The following is a 20,237-nucleotide window of genomic DNA, read 5'->3' as shown; positions in this document are numbered from 1 at the left end:
ATCAGTTGAATCGCGCGGTTTATGTCAATTACTCCGTGATTTTCGCTGTTTGCTCCAATTTTGTTGTGTTAGCAATGAATACGGAAAGACAAGGTAAGAAGAATGTTTCCAAGAAGCGTTCTGGTGATCGAATTGCCGGTGGTGAACGTAAAAGAGATTTACAAGAACGCAACTATCGCGTTGTAGCCCGCTCCATCCTAGAGACCACCCGGGCTGTTATTGTGTGCTTTTTTGGGTGGTGCTACCACTTGCCGAGTCAAGATAATGGACTCTACCTCTACTGGGGGTCCTACTGGTGCTGGTGGGGATGGGACAGACCCACCTAAGCGGCCAAATAAGGAAATGTAGAAGCAGGACTATCATAAGGGAGTTCAGTTTGCCAGGTAGTTGATGTAGCATAAGCAGCATGTGATTAAATTACGTGAGGAAGGCCTAAAAACTAGTTTCCGGAAAGCACAATCAAGTCAATAAAGGCAGAATTTATATCATTTGGAGGCTATAAATGGGAAAATCAGAGGTTGATGTAGAGTGGCCAGTCTATATTGTTATTTTTCCCATTAGTTTATGTATTTGCATTTGGCGAATTTGAATTTGGCGCAATTTTTCCAGTCTACAGTAGTACCCCGATTTACGCGGTCAATTGAACCCACAGGGTACCGCGGAAAGTGAAAACCGCGTAAAGTGAACAACAGAACATATGGGATTAATTCCAATAGAGACTGGCCCGACCCCCAAACTCCACTTTTTCCGACACAATACCTATGTTGTAGTAAAAATAACATCTTAATTTTATGATGGTATGCTCACACAATTAATATTTAAGAGAAATACAGTCGCCAGGTTAATGTCCATTCAAATAATGGACTCAAATCCCCCCCCCCCTCTTCCCAGCTCACTAGCTCCTACCTCTCTGAGAAATGTTTGGGTGAAAACACTAGATTTTAACGTTTAGTAATAAATAATACCTCAGACTAAAGTTAGGATAATATAATTGACATTTCTGGATTCCTTGCAGGTCAGGGAATATTTTGAATGTAAACTTCATATATTTTGCACAAAAGATAAAATATTTGCTTTGTGTAAACCAAATTATTACATTAGATCTAAAATTTGTATGTCTAATGCAAAATCCATGATGTTTATATTCAAAATGATCATCATATTGTAAGAATTCCAGCAATGTAAATTATATTCTGGCCGGGTAATTTGTATGAATTTTATGAGCTAAAACAAATATCTTCAGTAAATAAACAAAGAAATATTCTTCAAGGACACTATCTGTCAATCAAAGTACCCCACCTTGCCTCCCCCCCCTCCTCACACTCACGCCAGCTGGGTCGGTCGGTCCCAACCCTCCCCCCACCCCCACCTTCCCTCCCTACCAGAGAAATGTTTGGGTGAAAACACTAGATTTTAACGTTTAGTAATAAATAATACCTCAGACTAAAGTTAGGATAATATAATTGACATTTCTGGATTCCTTGCAGGTCAGGGAATATTTTGAATGTAAACTTCATATATTTTGCACAAAAGATAAAATATTTGCTTTGTGTAAATCAAATTATTACATTAGATCTAAAATTTGTATGTCTAATGCAAAATCCATGATGTTTATATTCAAAATGATCATCATATTGTAAGAATTCCAGCAATGTAAATTATATTCTGGCTGGGTAATTTGTATGAATTTTATGAGCTAATTAAAAAAAAAATTATACTTCACCGCGGAAAGTGAAAGTCTGGTTCTGGCGAGGTACCGCGTAAATGAGAAATCGTGGAGAGTGAAACCGTGTAAAGCGGGGTAATACTGTATTAACTCGCGAAATGCAAGATCTTACTGTAGTATATAAACACCTCAGAGGACATTATTCAGTCACGTGTTCATACATGAAGCTGATGGATGCCTGCCCCACTCGGGGTTGCAGCTTAAGGTTGATGAAGCCACAAGCTCAAAAATCTTTATTGGAGTGAGGGTTGTGAACTCTTGGGACAATCTGCCAGAGAGCATTGTGACAACACTCAGTGTAAACTCATGCAAGACCAGACTTAACTAACACTGGTGCAGGTGCAGTTACATTCTGGAACCAGTACGTGATAGCCCAAGCGGCTAATGAGGCTACTTTTTACTTTAATTTGAGTAACTTTTCCCCAGTAACAACACTTTCACTTAAGTAATATTTTCCAGCACTTTATGCACCACTGTAAGGTTTTGCTGTATATAAAACTTGAGATTAATACTAGAGCAAAATTTAATAATGAAATACTGCACTGTCGTGTTTGTTATAGTATTGTAGTAACACAACTTTGCTTTTCCTGCATAAGTTCATTTCATGGGAGGTCCTTATTCTTTTACTAAAGTAGCTATAGCAGTGTTTTTTTTTTTTTTTTTTTTTTTCTTTTATATAATGGCATACTTTTACTTAGTAACAGTACACTATCTTAGTAATATTATGAGGACTTTTTCAAGCCCATTTATCTTGCTTTGCCAAGGAAGACATTACCTCACAGAAGCACTGAGACGCCAATGGTACTATACAGTCATGGGCACTGTTGTCTGCCCTTTTCCTCATATCTCTTATTTTAATCAATTTTCTCAACAGTGACACCTCTGCCATTACAGGTTCAAGGAGCTGTTATCACCAATCTGGCCACAGCTTTAGAACAGCCTGAGCTGTACCGTGGTCAGCACCCAGACCGCCAGTTTCTCCAAATTCTCTTGAGAGGTTTGGGCCAAGAAGCTGCTGTGGATGACCTTACCTGTAAACTCATACATCACTTGGTTGAACAGGGAATGACACCTCCACCACTATTTGATCAGCTTATTACTGAAGTGGCCAAACAGCTTGAACAGTGTTCCCTTATGACAGTAAATTACCAGCTGGTGAACATACTGGACTTTTATGCTGCATCACCATATCTTGCAACTCTTCTCACCAAAATCCCCAAAAGTAAGCAATGTAAACCATAAGTATTGAGATCTTTCTGTACTGTTGGAATTCTTGGGACACTCTTATCAATTGTATATCACAGTACAGTGGTCCCTCGGTTAACGAACACAATTCGTTCCAGAAGGTCGTTCGTTAACCAAAAATTTCGTTGACCGAAGCCATCGTTTCAATGGGATTTCTGAGCAGGGACACAAACTGACGCCATTCTGGGTGAGTCATGTGGCTGTTTGGCACGCTAAAAACTAGTTCCCTGTACTTTAATTATGTTAAATAATTGTTAAAATTACTAAAAAATTTAATATAAGACTTGGAAAATTATTGAATAGTACAACCTTCTTGATATTTACTCAAATGGTAACGAATTTAAGCCCTAAAACCGATTACTGTATTGGTGGAATAATACTACAGGTGGTGAGCAGCCGAAAGCAGACAAAAGCATGTTGGGAAAAATTCGTAAGGAATTCGTTAACCGAAATTTTTTCGTTAACCGAAGTGAAGATTCTTATGGAAGGTAATTCGTTAACCGAAATTTCGTTAACCGAGGCGTTCGTTAACCGAGGGACCACTGTATAGCCACAGCTTTGCTTAGATTTAATTAGGTTCATTTTGGGGTAGGTTACCCAACTTACAGATGATTTCCCTAGTTCATTGTGTTGGTTTTATCTTTTGAAATGTCCAAGTTAGAACATAGATGATGTATTTGTACAGTATTATGGACTATGGGGTTAAGGCAGGCTGGTGTATGACTAATTTTCAACAAGCATTTCAATTATTAATCATCTCTATACTGTACCTACATGTGTTTAAGGTCAGTAGCAGTGTTCGCAATGGACCAGTTCCATTGTCTGCTTATTAATCTTGATATTACTTAGTGAGAAGGTCAATCCCTAAATAAATTTGTACACAACGCATGACTAAAAACAAGCAGTGTTGCTAACCACATCTGAATGATGAAAAACCGTACCTGAACGCCTTGTTGTTTCCACAGAGGTGAACCAAGACAGGTCAGGTCGACTGTTCCAGAATACACCCTTAGGCAGTCTGTTATCCATATCATGCCTTCCTAAGCACAGTACAGCGCCATTTGAATTCTTTGAGAAGCCATCATCACAGCTGAACCAGGCCCAGGCTCTCAAGGACACAGAGAACAGCATATGGCTGGCCCAGAATGCTATAAATTTAAGGCTTTACAAAATATTCTTCTCCCTACTTAAGGTTTGTATGAGAAATTGGACTGAAATTTTTTTGTAGAAATTGAGAAAAAATGGGTTGATTATAGTTAATGAGCTGATTGCCTTTTGATTGAATAATTTGTCCACTTTTATCCTTTTTTTTCCATTTTGAGAGCTAGTCATTCTTATAGAATTTATCAAACATTTGTCACCAAATATATTCTAAAATTAATTCAGTACAGTATTCAGATTCCTTTTAGCAGTCACACAACAGTTTCAACTTATCTCAGTTTTCCCATTGCTGCTGTAAAAATAATTCAACCTGTGCAGGAGAACCTTTTAGATGAACAGACACACATAAGTTGAAACAGCCATGAAAGGAAAAACACACACATGCCTATCAATATATCACTACAGGGTTCTTTTACATTAAATAAGCCATAGTTAACTGGTGTTTGTCGTTTGTATATAATTTGATCACAAGTTTTCAGATTATTCTAACACTTATTACAAGCTTATTCTTTTAATGTCATAAGAGTGGTAAAAATGAGTATACGTAGATGGTGGTGGCAGGTGGCATAGGTAGTAAGTTGACAAATGGCCATGAGAGGGAGATCATGCAAATGCCTCTTATTTGTATTTTATATTGTATTAGATATATATTTGTGCATATTTCATGTTTTTTATGAATTTATATTATACGGTATTTTATGTATCTTTGTATTTTATGTTTCTTGATAATTTATAAGTATTTCTGTATGAAAAATAGCCCAAGTACCACCAAAATTCCACCCAGGAACTCATCCCCTCCTTAATACATTATTGCTAATGGGAAAACTGGCTTCTCATATCAAAATTCCTCACATTGCAATGGGACTACTGTACTTGTATTTGCTTAATTGGGAGCAGTGTGACTTTCCCGTATAAATTTAATGTGATTAAATGTTGTTTGGTTATAGGTATCACCAGAAGCCAAGGCTGGATTGTTGACTTGGATAGAATCGTGCTTGGAAGCAAACAGTGGTCGTGCTGGCACGTGGCACATTCAAGGTGATATGCGTCTACAAGATGTTCTTTTTGTTCCTGATGGTTTCATGATTAATCTTGGGGCAGTGATGTTGCAGTTGGCACAGCCATTTACACAAGACCTTAAGACTGCCAAAATACTGAAGGCAAGTTTCACTGCTTTGTTGAATAATAAAAAGATATATTAATTTACTGTTCCAGATGCTACTCATGCAGCAGGGTGGCTGGATTTAACCCTTTGGGTACGAGAGGTCTCTCTGTGCTGAATGAGATCGTTTGGTGCTTGCGAAACATAATATTAAAAGTGGCATCCATTATTGAAGGGGTTAAGAGGTGAAACAAATTGTCCTCCCACTCACCTTAATCTATTCACTTTAACATCTTTATTCTTTAATAATTTTTTGTAGGTAAAGAATCACCAGTTATTAGGACCAGATATTGATTTCTGATGAAAACATAGCTACCTCAGGTATTTCGACTTCCCAGCCTCCAACATCTTGTAATGCCATGCTATGGTAATATAAGTGGTCTATTTCAGGTTGATCCCACATATTGTGCTGCTCCAAGAGTTGGTAGCAATAATGAAGTTCCTGGAGCCTACACAGGAGACCTTGGGAAGCAGACTCCACTGGTTCCATACCAAGAGAATTCTTCACGCTCCTATTCCAAGAAATATTCTTTTATCAGTACCTGCTTCTTCTTGACACACCGAGCACTGTACCTTGGCATACAGGTGATACATTGTTCTGTTTTGGGGATTTCTAATTACAGTACAATACTGGATTTTTACCCCAGGGAAATTCCACACAACTTAGGTTTGACGTTAAGGTTCTAAAATATATTGAGTCCTGTTGTATTAGTGAATATAATCCTATTAGCAAGTACAGGTACTTGTACCACTATGAGTTGTTTTTTAACCCTTAAATGGTGGAGGGTTCTTCACATAAATTGTCTTCCCTGATGGGGAGGTTTTGGATTTAAAAAAAAATAGAATTATAAGAATTCTCTTTAAAAAGGGAAAAAAAACTTATCTGTATACAGTGGTTCATTCAGATTTGCTTTTCCCTTACGGAGAGGTGTGACTATAGTACAGTGTTTCCACGCTAACCTGGCCATAAGCCATACCCCTCTTCTATAAAAATATCAATACGTACAGTGTTCAATGATGCTAAAATTAATAATTTCAATAGCAGGGTGTCAAGATGATTGTGATGAAAGTATTACAAATACCGGTAATAAAAAATTATAATGATGAAGACTCACACTTGCTTTGAGGCTAGGCCAGTAAGGAATGCAGAGCTACTGATAGATGAATCACGCGAGGCAGATGACAGATGTTGGGGAGATGATCTGTCACTGTCACCACTACTGCTGTTTACAGACAAGCTATCACTTCCAAATTCACTCATCGAATAATCAAGTTTTCCAGTTTTACTCTTAATTTCTTTCCAAAAAATTTTATCATTCTTTGTGGGTGTTAAGGGAACTCTGATGCTTCTTCCAGGATGATAAAGTTGCTACTAGTGAGGTTTGGGAGGAAGGGAGCGACCATTACAGTTGCCATGAGTCGCATTTATTCATTTGAGGGGAAATCACATGCCAAACTTAAGAATTATGGTGAGGATATGGCTTGATTTTATAGATGATCTCTGTTGTAGGGAATAAAAGAAACACATCATCTCCTGGCAATCCCATCATTTAAGGGTTCAATGTTACAGAGTTACCTCCAAAATTTTTCTTAAGAAGTTTAGAAAAGAAAATTTGAATAGAACTCTATTGGTTTTCTCTATTTTCTTGCAGGTGGTTCTGCAAAAGCTTCAGAAGTTGTCCCAGGAGCTGGGCCGTCTCCAGCGTGATGCTGAAGAGACCTCTGCTCAGGGGTCTCCTCCCACAGAGATGATGAGCTCACTCTTGGAGTCACTTACCTCCAAATATTTCTCCATCAAAACTGCTGTATTTGAACCCCATATGGTTGAAAGTTTGTTGCAATTTCTGGCGGCCTCTGCTGAGTGGCTTGTACAGATGGCACTCTGCCCCCTAGATCAACTTAGTCCACCTACTACTCTGCTGGAAATTAAGATGCCCCTTCCTGAAGATACAGACACACACCCTTTCTTGCAGTGTATTCCTGAATTTCTCGTGGAGACTCTTACGGAAACTATCATTGCCATTCCGAGATACAGTGTAACCCTCTTAGATTCAACGGGGGGCAGCCTAGTGCTGCCTCATCTTATGTCCTTCGTAGTAGTGTTCATGGGCTCCCCTAAACGGATGTATAACCCCCACCTCCGAGCCCATCTTGCTGAATGCTTAGAAATTCTCCTTCCAGAAAGTGGTAATTCCAGTGGTGGATTACTAGCTGGTTATCGAGAGCAGATGTTCACCAACCACCCTGCAGCTTCACAGCTTGTTACGGCCCTCATACATGTTTTTGTCAGCATTGAAATGACTGGTCAGAGCGTTTCTTTTGAGGAGAAGTTCAACTATAGAAGACCAATGTAAGTACAGTAGTACTGTATAGGTATATGATGGAAAGCTAACATCCTTTATGCCTTTTCCTACAGTTTGTAAGGGGGAGGGGGGGCTAAGGAGATTAGCTTGGCCCAGAACAGAACATGGTCTTGGCTGGTGGCAAGCTAAGTGCACATTACTACAGAAACATGTTCCTTTAACCCTGCCAGACCATGGGATTGACTCTGTGTCTTAAGAGCCCAAAGTTCAACTAACTGAACCATGGTGTGTAGATTCAGTGCGTATATAACCGTTCTAGAGCATGAATATTATTACCAAGATTAATCCTGTGTAAAAAAAATTATTCCAGTTGGGTAAGAAATTTGCATCTGGAAAACCTGGAAAATTTGGGGAATTTTGTTTTGTCTGGCCAGTAGACACCCTGTTATTACTTACTTAATCACATTATTATTACAGGGTGTCCATAAATTATTACCCTAAAAACAGTATTCGTTCATGTTTTAATCAGGGTAATCATTTATGGACACCCTGTATTTTTTTATAAATTTAAAACATAATTATTGTAAATATAAAAGCTCAATTTATAACTACTGCACTGATGATGATAACCTGAGATGATTAACATCTGTACGGCAGACACCCAACTCTTCAGAGTTAGCTAAGTAGTAACCATTTCTGAACTCTTACAAGCATTACAATCTATTAAGTGCCATACCTGCAACATTCATTTTTAAATCTACAAATACCTGATACAAATGAAGATTTACACATAACTTTCTTTTCACATTTACATTTCAAAACATGGCTGGTGGCATTGTAGCCAGGTTAAACTTGTCACTGTAACCACCAGGCTACTGAGCCAAGCCGTGAGGTGTTATGATTGTTTTTAACTTGTTTATTCAGGTAGATATATGTAACTTTCTCCATTTATTTGTACTCGGTTACATGCACGCACCATCGTACATACATATTGTGTAAAAAAAGGTAAAAGAAATAGTTGTCATAAGGGCAAACATATTAAGGGAATACAGTGAACCCTCACTTTACGCGGTTAATTGAACCCACGGCAGCCTGCGTAAAGTGAGAAACGCGTAAAGTGAACAACATAACATATGGGATTAATTGAAATAGAGACCGGGCCGACCCCCAAACTCCACTTTTTCAGACACAATACCTACGTTGTAGTAAAAAAAACTTCTTAATTTTATGATGCTATGCACACACAATTAATAATTAAGAGAAATATCAATAATATTAGGTTTTTTAACACTTACATTAGTAGAAAAGATGGCTGGACACACGGGGATGGGGGGTTGGTTCCGAGGCAGAGGGCAGATTATTGGCCCTCACCTGTATCACTTGTATCAATTGTATCACTATCCACCACAGAGGCTTGCAGGGCCTCTTTGTCAAACCCCTCAAAGTCCATATAAGTCCATATCCTCACTATCATTATCACTATCACTGACTCGGGCCGGCTGTGGTGGGTGGCGGGTGAAGAACTCGGTAATGTTTTGATGACTGGGCGACCTTGTGCTCACCCTGCTCGCGCCGCTCTCCACGTAAAAGGGTACACACACCTCGGAAAGTGAGCATTCCGAGTTCGGCAGGGTACCGCGTAAACGTGGAAATGCGTATAGTGGGACCTCATAAAGCGAGGGTTGACTGTATACATTTCTTTGCACTCGAGTTAGCTGGCTCAGTGGGGGAGAGAGAGGATGGCATGGTGTGGGGGGGGAGCATGGCTAAGGAATCAGTGGAGTTAGCGCCCTTGCTGGTCTTCGTTGCTGTGGTTAAACTTTCATTTGGCTTTTATTTACTGGTTTGTCAATACAGTATTTTTTGTAACTTATTTATTGATATTATTTGTATTTATTATTTACATTTACTAGTACTCTATACAGTATATTATTTTAAGAAAATTATGGCTACAGGAGGAAAACAACACACAAAAGTTTTTCCTAAATACAGTAGTACTTTCAGCTGTAAAATATAGTAATTTTCAGTACAAACTCATGAGATATTTGTCTATATAATTCTATGGAATGTTTAGCTAGGCATTTCTCTGTTGGTTATGGCTGGAATTGGGAGTGTTTGGATTGCACCATTCTCTGATGTCTGACCTGCTGCAGTTCAGTGAAGGCACTGTTCAACTGACATGTGTCTCAGTATTTGGGGCTCAATTTGTTTTTATTACCCAACCTTATACTGTAAAATGTTGTTAGCTCTATAGAAAAACTATATATTTCCACACAAAATTGGATGGTACAGTACATAGGGTTATGCAAAAAAAAAAAATTATTGTTGTACTGTATGACTATGTAAATCATATATTTACTCACCTTACTTTGACTCTCACCTGCACGGGATGTTTAGACAGCATCCTTTTAGGGATATGCCTGAGATGGTTCCTCTGTGTGGGACCACAAGTTTTAACTTGTCAGATTTATGGGTAACTTCAACAACTTTAGTGTAATTCGGACATTAGAGACTCAATGTTGAAAATTGCTAAGTAATTCGACAATCTCCAAAAAATTTTGAATTACCACCGTCCAAATAAATGAGGGGCAAATTAGAGGGCTCAAGTGCTTTTTTGTTTTTGTTTTTTCTTAGTACAGTAATAAATAAATTATATGTAGGGCGATGGATTGGTAATTCTTTTTATAAAACTCGGTAGAGTAGCTTACCATGGCGAAGTAGCTAGCCGCGGTGGAGTACCTAACTGTGGTGGAGTAGCTTCCCGTGGTGGAGTAGCTTACCGTGGTGGAGTAGCTTACCGTGGTGGAGTAGCTTACCGTGGTGGAGTAGCTTACCGTGGTGGAGTAGCTTACCGTGGTGGAGTAGCTTACCATGGTGGAGTAGCTAACTGTGATGGAGTGGCTAACCATGGTGGCGTAGCTAACCATCATGGAGTAGCTAACCATCGTGAAAGAATGAAGGTAAAGGCCAACTTTTCTAATAAATTCTTTTTGTTTATAATATTTAACCTATGGTACTGTATTGTGTTGTCTAATCAGTTTCTGGCCACTCTAAAACTTTATAATTTAATCAAAATTCATGGTCACCAGGGCTATCAAAGGTTAAATCCCAAGTTATCCAATAGCTCATACAGGTACACACAAGTTGATCTTAATATTATGCTGCCTTACACTTTAAAAGTGCAAAGATAAAAGTCAGTAGCATCAAAAAACTAAATGGCCACAAGTAAAGAATATGCAAAGGCCAATTAATGATAGCTACTTGACATAGTAATTAAATTAACAGAGATTTATCAGTTGATGCACAGCCATGAGAGAGAAAACATGCACTGGCCTCAATGAATTACTCAGTACCACAACTTTTCATTCTCATTTTGCATTAATACATTTATTACAAGTTTCTTCCTTAAATATATTGAGGGCTGTAATTGGGTATATAGATGGTGGTGGTGGCTGGCTGTTATGGGGTGGTGGTGTAATGGTCAAGTGACAAATGGCTGTGAGAGAATGAACATGCAAATGACTTGATTGCATTTTATGTTGTACTGTGTAGGTATTTTTTTTTTTTTTTATGTATTTCCTGGTTTTTAGTCAATTTAAAAGTGCTTCCATGCATAAAGTCAGCCCAAGTACTCCCCAAATTCCTAAGCAGGAATGCATTATCCCCTTAATACATTGTTTCTTATGGAAAGATTAATTTCACCTGTGGTTGTTTCTCACAATACAAAGGTTTTTGGGAATGGAGGCCTTACAATAAACAATGACTACAGTAACTTGTATTGTGAAAATGAATGAATAATGAATAGAGAAAATATCTTGTAAAACAGTCAGATAGAAATGCATAATGACAGTGAGTGAAAAGAATGTGTGTTGCTTTAATCATTTAGTGGAAAAGTGCATGCAAGAATTGGAGAAAATATAAGACAGAAAGTGTTTTAGTATGATTCCTAATGTCTGCCATCTCATGATCAGTATTTTATCTTTCACCAGGTATGAAGTGATTAAGTTCTTGTGGGAGTCACCCAGACATAGAAAAAAATTTAAAGAATTAGCTGAAGAATCTTTAGCCAACATGGAGTCGGCCAAGCCTCCACTCTTCCTCCGGTTTGTCAACCTGTTGATGAATGATGCCACTTTCTTGCTTGATGAAGGAATGTCTTACATGTCACAGCTTCGAGAAAGTCAGAGAGAGAGGTAACTATGCATTTGTAACTGATGAAGTGGATCAGGCATTCATCACCTGGTATTTAGACAAAACTACCATGCTGCTGGACTTGATAACTCTCATGGACCTGTGAATCTAGTTTTTCTTAAACCTGGTCCCAGAGTAAAGGGGGCAAATTGCATTAGTTTGTGGATCTTCATTCCTTTGTACGGTATTACTTGGCTTGATTATACAGTACAGTGGTCCCTCGATTAACGAGCACAATCCGTTCCAGCAGGTTGCTCGTTAACCGAAACCACTGTTTCAATGGGTTTTTGGGTAATTGGTTCCAGCTCACCGAAAATTGCGTAAATTCAACAAAAAAGGTAGAAAAGTACACTTACTTTGAGGTGTGTATGTAGAAGGCTCCTGGATGATGATGATGGGAATTAGAATGGAGGTGGATGAGAAGGGAGAAGAGAAGGCATTGGGGTGGAAGAGAAGTCACCCCATGGTGCCATTTCACCCATAAAATTTTAGTTCTCTTGGTGTAATTCAAGATTATTTTCTTTAAATCAACACTGAACTGCATTATATATTGTCAATATGTAAAATAAATTTCAAAATGACCAATAATTTGCTTGGAAACACAGAAAAAAGCGTTTAGTTGAAGAGAGACTCAAGCAAGATGTTACCTCCACTGAAAAGAGAGAGAGACTAACTCCTGTTTGGTGTGTTAACAGGCTGGATGGCGTGCCAGAAACTAGTTTATTTACCTTCACTTATGTTCAATAATTGTTAAAATGACTAAAAAAGTTCATATTAAACATTTAAAATTATTGATTAGTATAAACTTCTTGATATTTACTAAAATAGTAAGGAATTTAAGCCCTAAAACCGATTACTGTATTGGTTGACTAATACTATGGCTGGTGGACCGCCAAATGCAAGCGAAAACATGTTCAGGTCGGCTCGTAAGAAACTCGTTAATCGAGGGATTGCTTGTTAACCGAAGTTAAGAATCTTATGGAAGGTAAATCGTTAACCAAAATCTCGTTAACCGAGGCGCTCGTTAACCGAGGGATCACTGTACATGAGTTACCTCATCCTTTGCTAGAATAACAAATGGGTTATTGATCATGAAATAATATTTTATAACAAGCATAGATTGGGTTATATACAGTCGATCCCTCCCTTCATCTTTTGGGTTGATATGCATAGAACTGAAGGCAGTTTGAGATTGAAGCCAATTTTCCAACCTGCAGAGGTTACAGAGCATATGTGTGTTAGCACAGAGGATGGTGGGCTCTTAGCTCATTTTAGCCTTATGATAACTTGAGTCCTCCATGTGCCCTCATGTTTAGAGTTTATTTTTTGAGTTGGCAGTAATGTTATTTCTTAAATTTTTATTTTTAACTGGATTTCTGAAATATAGCTACACTCACAAATTGGAGGTCCATAGAACCCTGAGGTGTCAACCCATAAGTCTGTTGATGCGGTACTTGGTCAGTCCCCTATTAATTTCAGTTTCTTGTCAACACTACTCCAAGTTACAGTTCTTCTTAGTGATCATAGGACTTAACTTTGAACAGTGAATATTATTTTAGTCTTTGTAACACTAATGATTAATAGTTTATTTTTTATTGTAGGTGAATGTTTCATAACTGTGGATGTTTAAATTGGTCCTTTAATATATGACCTCCACCACCCCTCTTCTATCTAATTTGGAATATTGTCAATCACTTGATGATTGACCCATACCATGAAACAAATTGATATAGGAATTTATTATTTGTATTTGAGAGACTATTTTTTTTTACCTTTCTTTTATTATCAAATAATCTATATTTTGGTAATAATCTTTATGTATCTGGGTTTGCTTGTTAAACTTATGCCTTGTTCCAACAGCAAGATAGTTAGGCGAGGCAGAATCATTTACATTGCTTAGATGCTGTCTTCTGTTACTATATCTCTGTCCTCTGCATATGTTCATCCTCTAAAGATGTGTATGTTACAGGAACAGTGCAGAGTGGTTGAGTTTACCTGCCTCCCAACGGGAAGAAAGTGGACGCAATTTCACACATATGTCACTCTTAGCTCGTTTCCACAACATGCTTGGAGCCCACACCATTAAGACATTGCTACTGCTCACCAAGGAGGTAAAACAAGTTTTCTGTTCTTTTTGCAATTATAAAGTTCACTACAGTATTTGACTATTAAAATTCAGTACTGTTTAAATCTCTCAGCCTGGGTTTCTAAATTTTATGTCTTGAACATGTTTTGGTGTTGTTCTGCATCATTGCAGAAGAGACATATAAATGCATTCTTTTATCCACATGTCAGAGTTGTATAGTATAACTTTTACAAATACTAATGTAATTGACTCAAATAAATTAAATAATCAGAATTTTGTGTTATCAATAATTCTTTGAGCTTGGCTGTAGCAGAACTATTTCATTGTGTGTGGTATTGTACAGTTATTATTGTTCCTCTAGCATTTCTTATTTGTGTTGGCAGATCCCACACATGTTCACTCACAGCACCCTTGTGGACCGCATGGCTGGAATGCTCAACCACTTCCTCTCTGCCCTTGTTGGTCCCAAGCAGCGGAACCTTAAGGTAAATGCTCTGAGCGTGTATATACAATAAATCTCCCATAATTCGAAATAATAATGGCTCTAGGCCTTACGAATTATGAAATTTTACGAAATATGATGGGACACCTTCTCCCAAGGGGGAAAAACAAAACAAAACAACAGTTGTGACACGGGTTCGATACCCGGCACTCGTAGGTGATTATTGTTGACATTGATTTACCTGTGTGTAACACAGTTTCTGATATATATAAGTAATGTCTGTTAGCTAGACTCCCTATTAGCCGGACCTCTCCAAGACCCGGAATTGAAATTAGCACTGGAGATTTTGTAAGTTTTGTTCGACATACAGTATCCTGTTATTTCATTTGGAATAACTTCCCTTTTGGGTTACATTCCATACAACAGTAGCACATTGAGCTTCTTTTATGCCTTCTCCCTTCACACATTTCAGTTTGACAGGCATGGGTGTCTTCAGGGGGGTGCACTTGACACCCCCCTGAAAAATTAAATGTTTTATTTTTTCTGCAATCCTTGTTCACAATATACAGTACTGCACTGTATGTGTATGGTATTAAAAAAATTTAAGTGTACCGTTTGTTCCTTAATATTCCCTCAACGGTCATTTGGGGTAAGCCAATACATTTGACAATTCCTGTGTGTGACAATTACTGTACAATGTCATTGGCAAGAGCAACAACTGGCGGCTAGGCCTGGCTGACCGACTTGGGTAAGACCATCACGATGTTAACATCACAGAGGAACCGTGTATACCTGGTGTTAGGTCATGATGAAGCATTGACCACCTGTCATCAGAACTTACTATGCATTATTTTACAGTTAGTTAAATTAGCAATTTTTAGAAATACTTTGCATAAAGTTAAATAACTTTACTTTTTTTTTTTTTTTTTTTTTTTTTTTGTAACTACCATAGTGTGATATTTGGATAACTGCACATTTGTCTAATATAATATGACATAATTTTAAAGATTATACAGTACTGTATACAGTAGTATTTGTTAAAATCATTATTCATGAATAAAAATAAGAGTAAAACAAATATAGTGGAAAGCTCAGAGCTCGGTACTATTGGGGATATTTTTTTTTTTTCACTCATTGCCATGGAAATTATTGAGAGTTATGAGCGTGCTTCAAAAATCTGCTACAATGAGTGTATGTATACCAAGGATGTCACTTGCAAAACGAGGTTCTGGTGGAAATGTGAGAAAAGATCCAGTGGTTGCTGAATGTAAGAAAAAATGGCACAGTCCCCAGGCAAAACTCCCAAGGACATGATAATTATTACATTTAGTATATTTTAAGATTTTAAAAGATTTTTTTTAAGTATTGTGTAAGAGTACATAAACAAATAGCGTTATAAATATTTAACTATTATACAGGAGCACATGTATTAACACAACCATAAAAATGAACATTACAGCAGGTTCATCATACCCTAGCTAGCCAAAGTCTGCAAACAAATAAAGCACAATATTCTGGAGTTCATTTAGTATTCGGGTTCATTTAGAGTTCATTTTACTTCCACTTGATGCCATTGACACCCTGGGTAGGATTTTCTTTAGGGTGTTGTGTTTTACCTTTTATTATTGTATTTAGATCATATTAAATGCATATTGTACATGAGGTCCCCGGCTTAGGAACGTCCGACTTACAAACGCCCGCCGATACGAACTAGGTTAAACTTGAAATTTTCAGTATACACCCACCTCTCGTTTTGCGTGGGGGTTACGTTCTTGAAAACCACCGCTTAATTAAAAAATGCGTAAATTGAATATAATTTTCCATAAGAAAGAATACATGTAAATGGTACAGGTTAGGGGAACCATCATATACCACACAGGATACGAACAGTGCTCTCACTTAAACCAAGCACGCGGCCAACCTCCGACACACGCTCTCCTCTGTGAAGGCCGGTGATCACATTTAATTTCACGTCCATTGCGATTGTTTTTCGTGCCTTTTTTGCTTTAGGTGCCCCAAAGGAGGCAGATGGACATTTTCCAGACATGCTCAATGGGGAAAACAGCATTTAACACTAAAAGGTACGTGATAAACACACAATGCACATGAGAGCACAGAGAAAAAGAAGTGGTGGTGTGAACTGAGAAAGTGGAAGCTGGAAGCTTCCTGGACGTCGTCATAGTTGTTGTACAGAATATTTCATTGTCATTATTATCTTCATCATTAGTAGTAATAATCTTTATTATTACATTATTATAGTAATTATTATTAATAATAATATTAAAATCGTTGATGTTGATATGACTGCGACTTTATAGTAATAACTTACAAGCACCTCACCAGGCATCACATGCTACTCCACTGCCAGGCGACCAGGTGAAAAAGCGCGGCAAATTTAAACATTCTTGAGTGCGATATTTTGAAAATAGGTGCGCGTAAATTACCTTTTGGTATTAATTGAATAATCGGGTTATTCCAAAAACGCTTAAATCAAATGCTTGTAAAATGTGAGTTACCTGATACAGTATTTTATTTACCTGATGAGTAGATGCACCGCGGAAAGTGAAAGTCTGGTTCTGGCAAGGTACTGTACCGCGGAAAGTGAAACAGTGTAAAGCGGGGTAATACTGTATACGTACTGTGGTTACTGTCGTGGCAGTATCACAACAAACTTTGCTTCAATTCTTTTCAAAATTGTCTGGATTGTGCATGCTCAGCGTGTATTGCCAGAAAATGTTAGATTGAAAGAAAACTTTCATTGAAGATGGGATTATCATTTTCGAGCTGATAAGCACCGCCTGTAGTATTTATTTAACCATTGAAATTACGCTGGCAATATTCTGAGCAAGTTGCCATTGGCCCTCCCTAGATTATCAGGATTAATCCTTCTTATTATTTTTGGAAACGTTGATTTTTTTTCTCAATTTATCCCGGGGGGAGGGGGGGTTTACTGCCAGCAGCACCCTAACCCGGGGCTTAAGGGTTAATGATATGAAATAATTATTTTCATTAGTTTTTAATGCTTAAGGTCAACCCTATGATAAGTTTAGTGATTAATAATTTGGTGATGACAGTGATAAGTGATATTGCTGATCAAACAGTACTCGCAAGCAACTTGACAATATTTGATCATACTTTTACAGTACACGTATATGGATGTATATACTGTACTGTATCTGCTTTGAATGAACAATGTCAGGTCTTGTCTTGGATTTTTGCACCCCATGAAAAAAATCCTGCGGATGCCCATGCAGTGATGTTAGCTGGAATTTTGCTGGTCATGCCGGCATGGTATATCACCAGGTGTGGAATGACGAGTAGGTCGCCCACAACTGGTGTGATGTCCTGATTCATTATCCCTCATCCTTGAGTTGCAACTGATGCTTCTAGTACCTTTTCTCTAAGGCATATGGTTGAGACAGGAAGGCAAAATAATGATGAACAGTATGCAAGAGTACAGTGAGCAGATTATACTAATTAAAAGAATGCTTAAATTATCAGTGAAAAAAGGAATGAGTGTAAAATAAGTGGAAGAAGATATTTAAAATCTGAAGTTTCATGAAAAATGTTGTTTATGCATCTTGAAATACAAGTCAGGTTAAGGAAATGATTACCAGTATTAGCATGACTGGTTAAATAGGCCCCAGTTATAATAAAGCCCAATTTAAACTAATCTGTCCTTTAGATTTAGGGCAAGCCCAGTCCTAATAGACACCAATCTTGATAGATTACAATCGTAATGATTATGTTGGGTGTTTTTTTTAGATTTACGCACATTTGACCTACATCATTGTTCAGCAACACTAGATAAATAAGTTCATGATCCGCACACAGGTTCGTGACATGGAGGACTACAAGTTCCGTCCTGGTGAGACAGTCTCTGATATATGCACGATATATACCCACCTGTTTAACAGTGCAGAATTTTGCCTTGCTGTGTCAGGTGATGGAAGATCTTACACTCCTGAGCTGTTTATCAAAGCTTATGATGTACTCTGTAAGTATTACTTCTTTTGTTATTCTTTGCTCTTTATTCTATCAACATTTAATGGTGAAGACTTGATGATATATTTTACATGCATTGCAGAGTTATATGTTAGGTGTTATTTTATTTTACTGCCCATGAATAACATTCAACTACTGTACAGTACTTCATGTCTTTACATTAAAATTATTCCAGTTCTTCTGCAGTAAATATTAGTCTATTTCCTCACCTGTGGATTTTTTTCCTTCTCCTCACCTGTACATATGTATTATTACAGTTCTTCACCAGTTAATATTACAGATAATCCTCATTTATCACAAGGGCTCTGTCCCCAAAATCCCTTGTGATGTACAAAGCTGCAATATACCGCACTGTTTCTCCCACAAGAAACAATTTATTGAAGTGGAGAATGTACAGTATTCTTGGATAAGAATTTTGGGGAGTACTGTACTGGGGCTGATTTTTCATACAGAAATACTTCCTGTATTCCTTGCAATATAATACGCTTTTGTTTAAAGCAAAAACAAAAAACAATAATCTCCAAAGTCACTCTACTTCTTATACAGTGAGTCCATGTTATTTGTATACACGCTTATACTGTACATATTGCAGTTTTTACCACCCAGATTTATTTATTCGTATGTCATCTTCGGTTATACATATACTACAGTACTGCAGTAATATCCCTATTAGCCAGAATAATTGGTGCAGAGCTCTTCCAGGAATGAGAAAATTCTGGATAATGAGACGAATCTTTCAAACCTGAAAAAATCCCACAACCCCAGAATTTCTCCGGGCACTGGGAATAGTTTCTGAGTCTAAAATACGCATCTCACATGTAGAGACAGTATCCTACACCCCCAGAATGTTTCTAGATGCTGGGGAAAGTTTTCCGAGAGTCTAAACTACTCATCTCACCATCTCAACTCAAATGGACAAACACTCATTACATTTAAATCATGGGTTGTGAAAAAGTGTGTAAACTTATATTCACAACTTTTGTGCTTAAATGAGTATGTTAGAGAAATGAATTTGATGCCATAATGATCATGAATATGTTCTCTACAGGGCTGTTTCAATAAAATATCCTTAAACAAAACATTTCCCCATCATTGTAATGCTGGGGGACTCGTTTTTTTTTATTAAAAAAATGATGTTTATAACGGAGTCTATAAAATCAGTTCTAATTAAGTTAGACACCATTTTTCTACCCAAATAATCATGAGTATATATTTTATCTGAAAGTTTGATTAGATAAATATATTTAAATATAAACAAAATTCTTTATAATACAGGCCGTCAAATGAAGGTATTTTTGAGGCATGAGGCTGCGAGCAAATATATTTATGTCTAGTGAAAAAGTGTATAAACTTTCATTCACAACTTCTTTTCTAATTGTCTTGGGGTAATGAATTTGGTATCATAATGGTCCTGAATAATTTCTCTATGGGGCTATTTCAATAAAATCTCCTTTAAAAAAATGTGTCAGCACAATACGTACGATGATGGGGACTCAATTCTTTTGTGAAAAAACGCAATAAATGTTGATACCGGAGGCTATAAAATCAGTTTTGTGTGTGTGTGTGTGTTTTTTTACCTTGCAGTGAGAGGACATCACTAACATTCACATTGTACAGTTGAACCTCTAAAAATCAGAATGTGGACAGTGGCCTCGCGAGTTTTACTATTACAGTACTTTGTTCTGGGACCCCACACATAACTACTGAATCATGGAACTTGTGATATATGTTTACATGTTGGAGGTACTGTTTGTTCTGGTGCTCATGCCAATCCCCCTTTTTTGCCCTTTCAGCCCCTTCACTCCCCCAATTTCAACCAGAAAACATTCTGCTGCCATTGGAGAAGGTTGTTCCCTAACTAGCTGCTGTTTTTGCATACAATTTGTGTTGTGCAATGTTTAGATGTAAAAAGTGAT

The 20,237-nt window shown here is 37.5% G+C and overlaps 1 protein-coding gene across 3 annotated transcripts in view; it reads left to right on the top strand.

Moving 5' to 3' along the window:
* Nucleotides 1–20,237, top strand: part of LOC121868627 (ubiquitin conjugation factor E4 A-like) — a 40,001-nt gene that overhangs the window by 8,895 nt on the left and 10,869 nt on the right. For all 3 annotated transcript variants that reach the window (XM_042369457.1, XM_042369458.1, XM_042369460.1), the window contains exons 4-12: nucleotides 2,621–2,948; nucleotides 3,937–4,163; nucleotides 5,080–5,292; nucleotides 5,685–5,879; nucleotides 6,947–7,644; nucleotides 11,587–11,790; nucleotides 13,758–13,899; nucleotides 14,258–14,359; nucleotides 18,151–18,313. In XM_042369457.1, coding sequence (XP_042225391.1) covers nucleotides 2,621–2,948; nucleotides 3,937–4,163; nucleotides 5,080–5,292; nucleotides 5,685–5,879; nucleotides 6,947–7,644; nucleotides 11,587–11,790; nucleotides 13,758–13,899; nucleotides 14,258–14,359; nucleotides 18,151–18,313 — 2,272 coding nt within the window. The remainder of the gene's footprint in view (nucleotides 1–2,620; nucleotides 2,949–3,936; nucleotides 4,164–5,079; nucleotides 5,293–5,684; nucleotides 5,880–6,946; nucleotides 7,645–11,586; nucleotides 11,791–13,757; nucleotides 13,900–14,257; nucleotides 14,360–18,150; nucleotides 18,314–20,237) is intronic.

The sequence above is a fragment of the Homarus americanus genome, unplaced genomic scaffold, assembly GCF_018991925.1.
Source record: "Homarus americanus isolate GMGI-L3 unplaced genomic scaffold, GMGI_Hamer_2.0 scaffold59495, whole genome shotgun sequence".
Classification (NCBI taxonomy): Eukaryota; Metazoa; Arthropoda; class Malacostraca; order Decapoda; family Nephropidae; genus Homarus; species Homarus americanus.
This window is presented reverse-complemented; position numbering and strand designations above follow the sequence as displayed.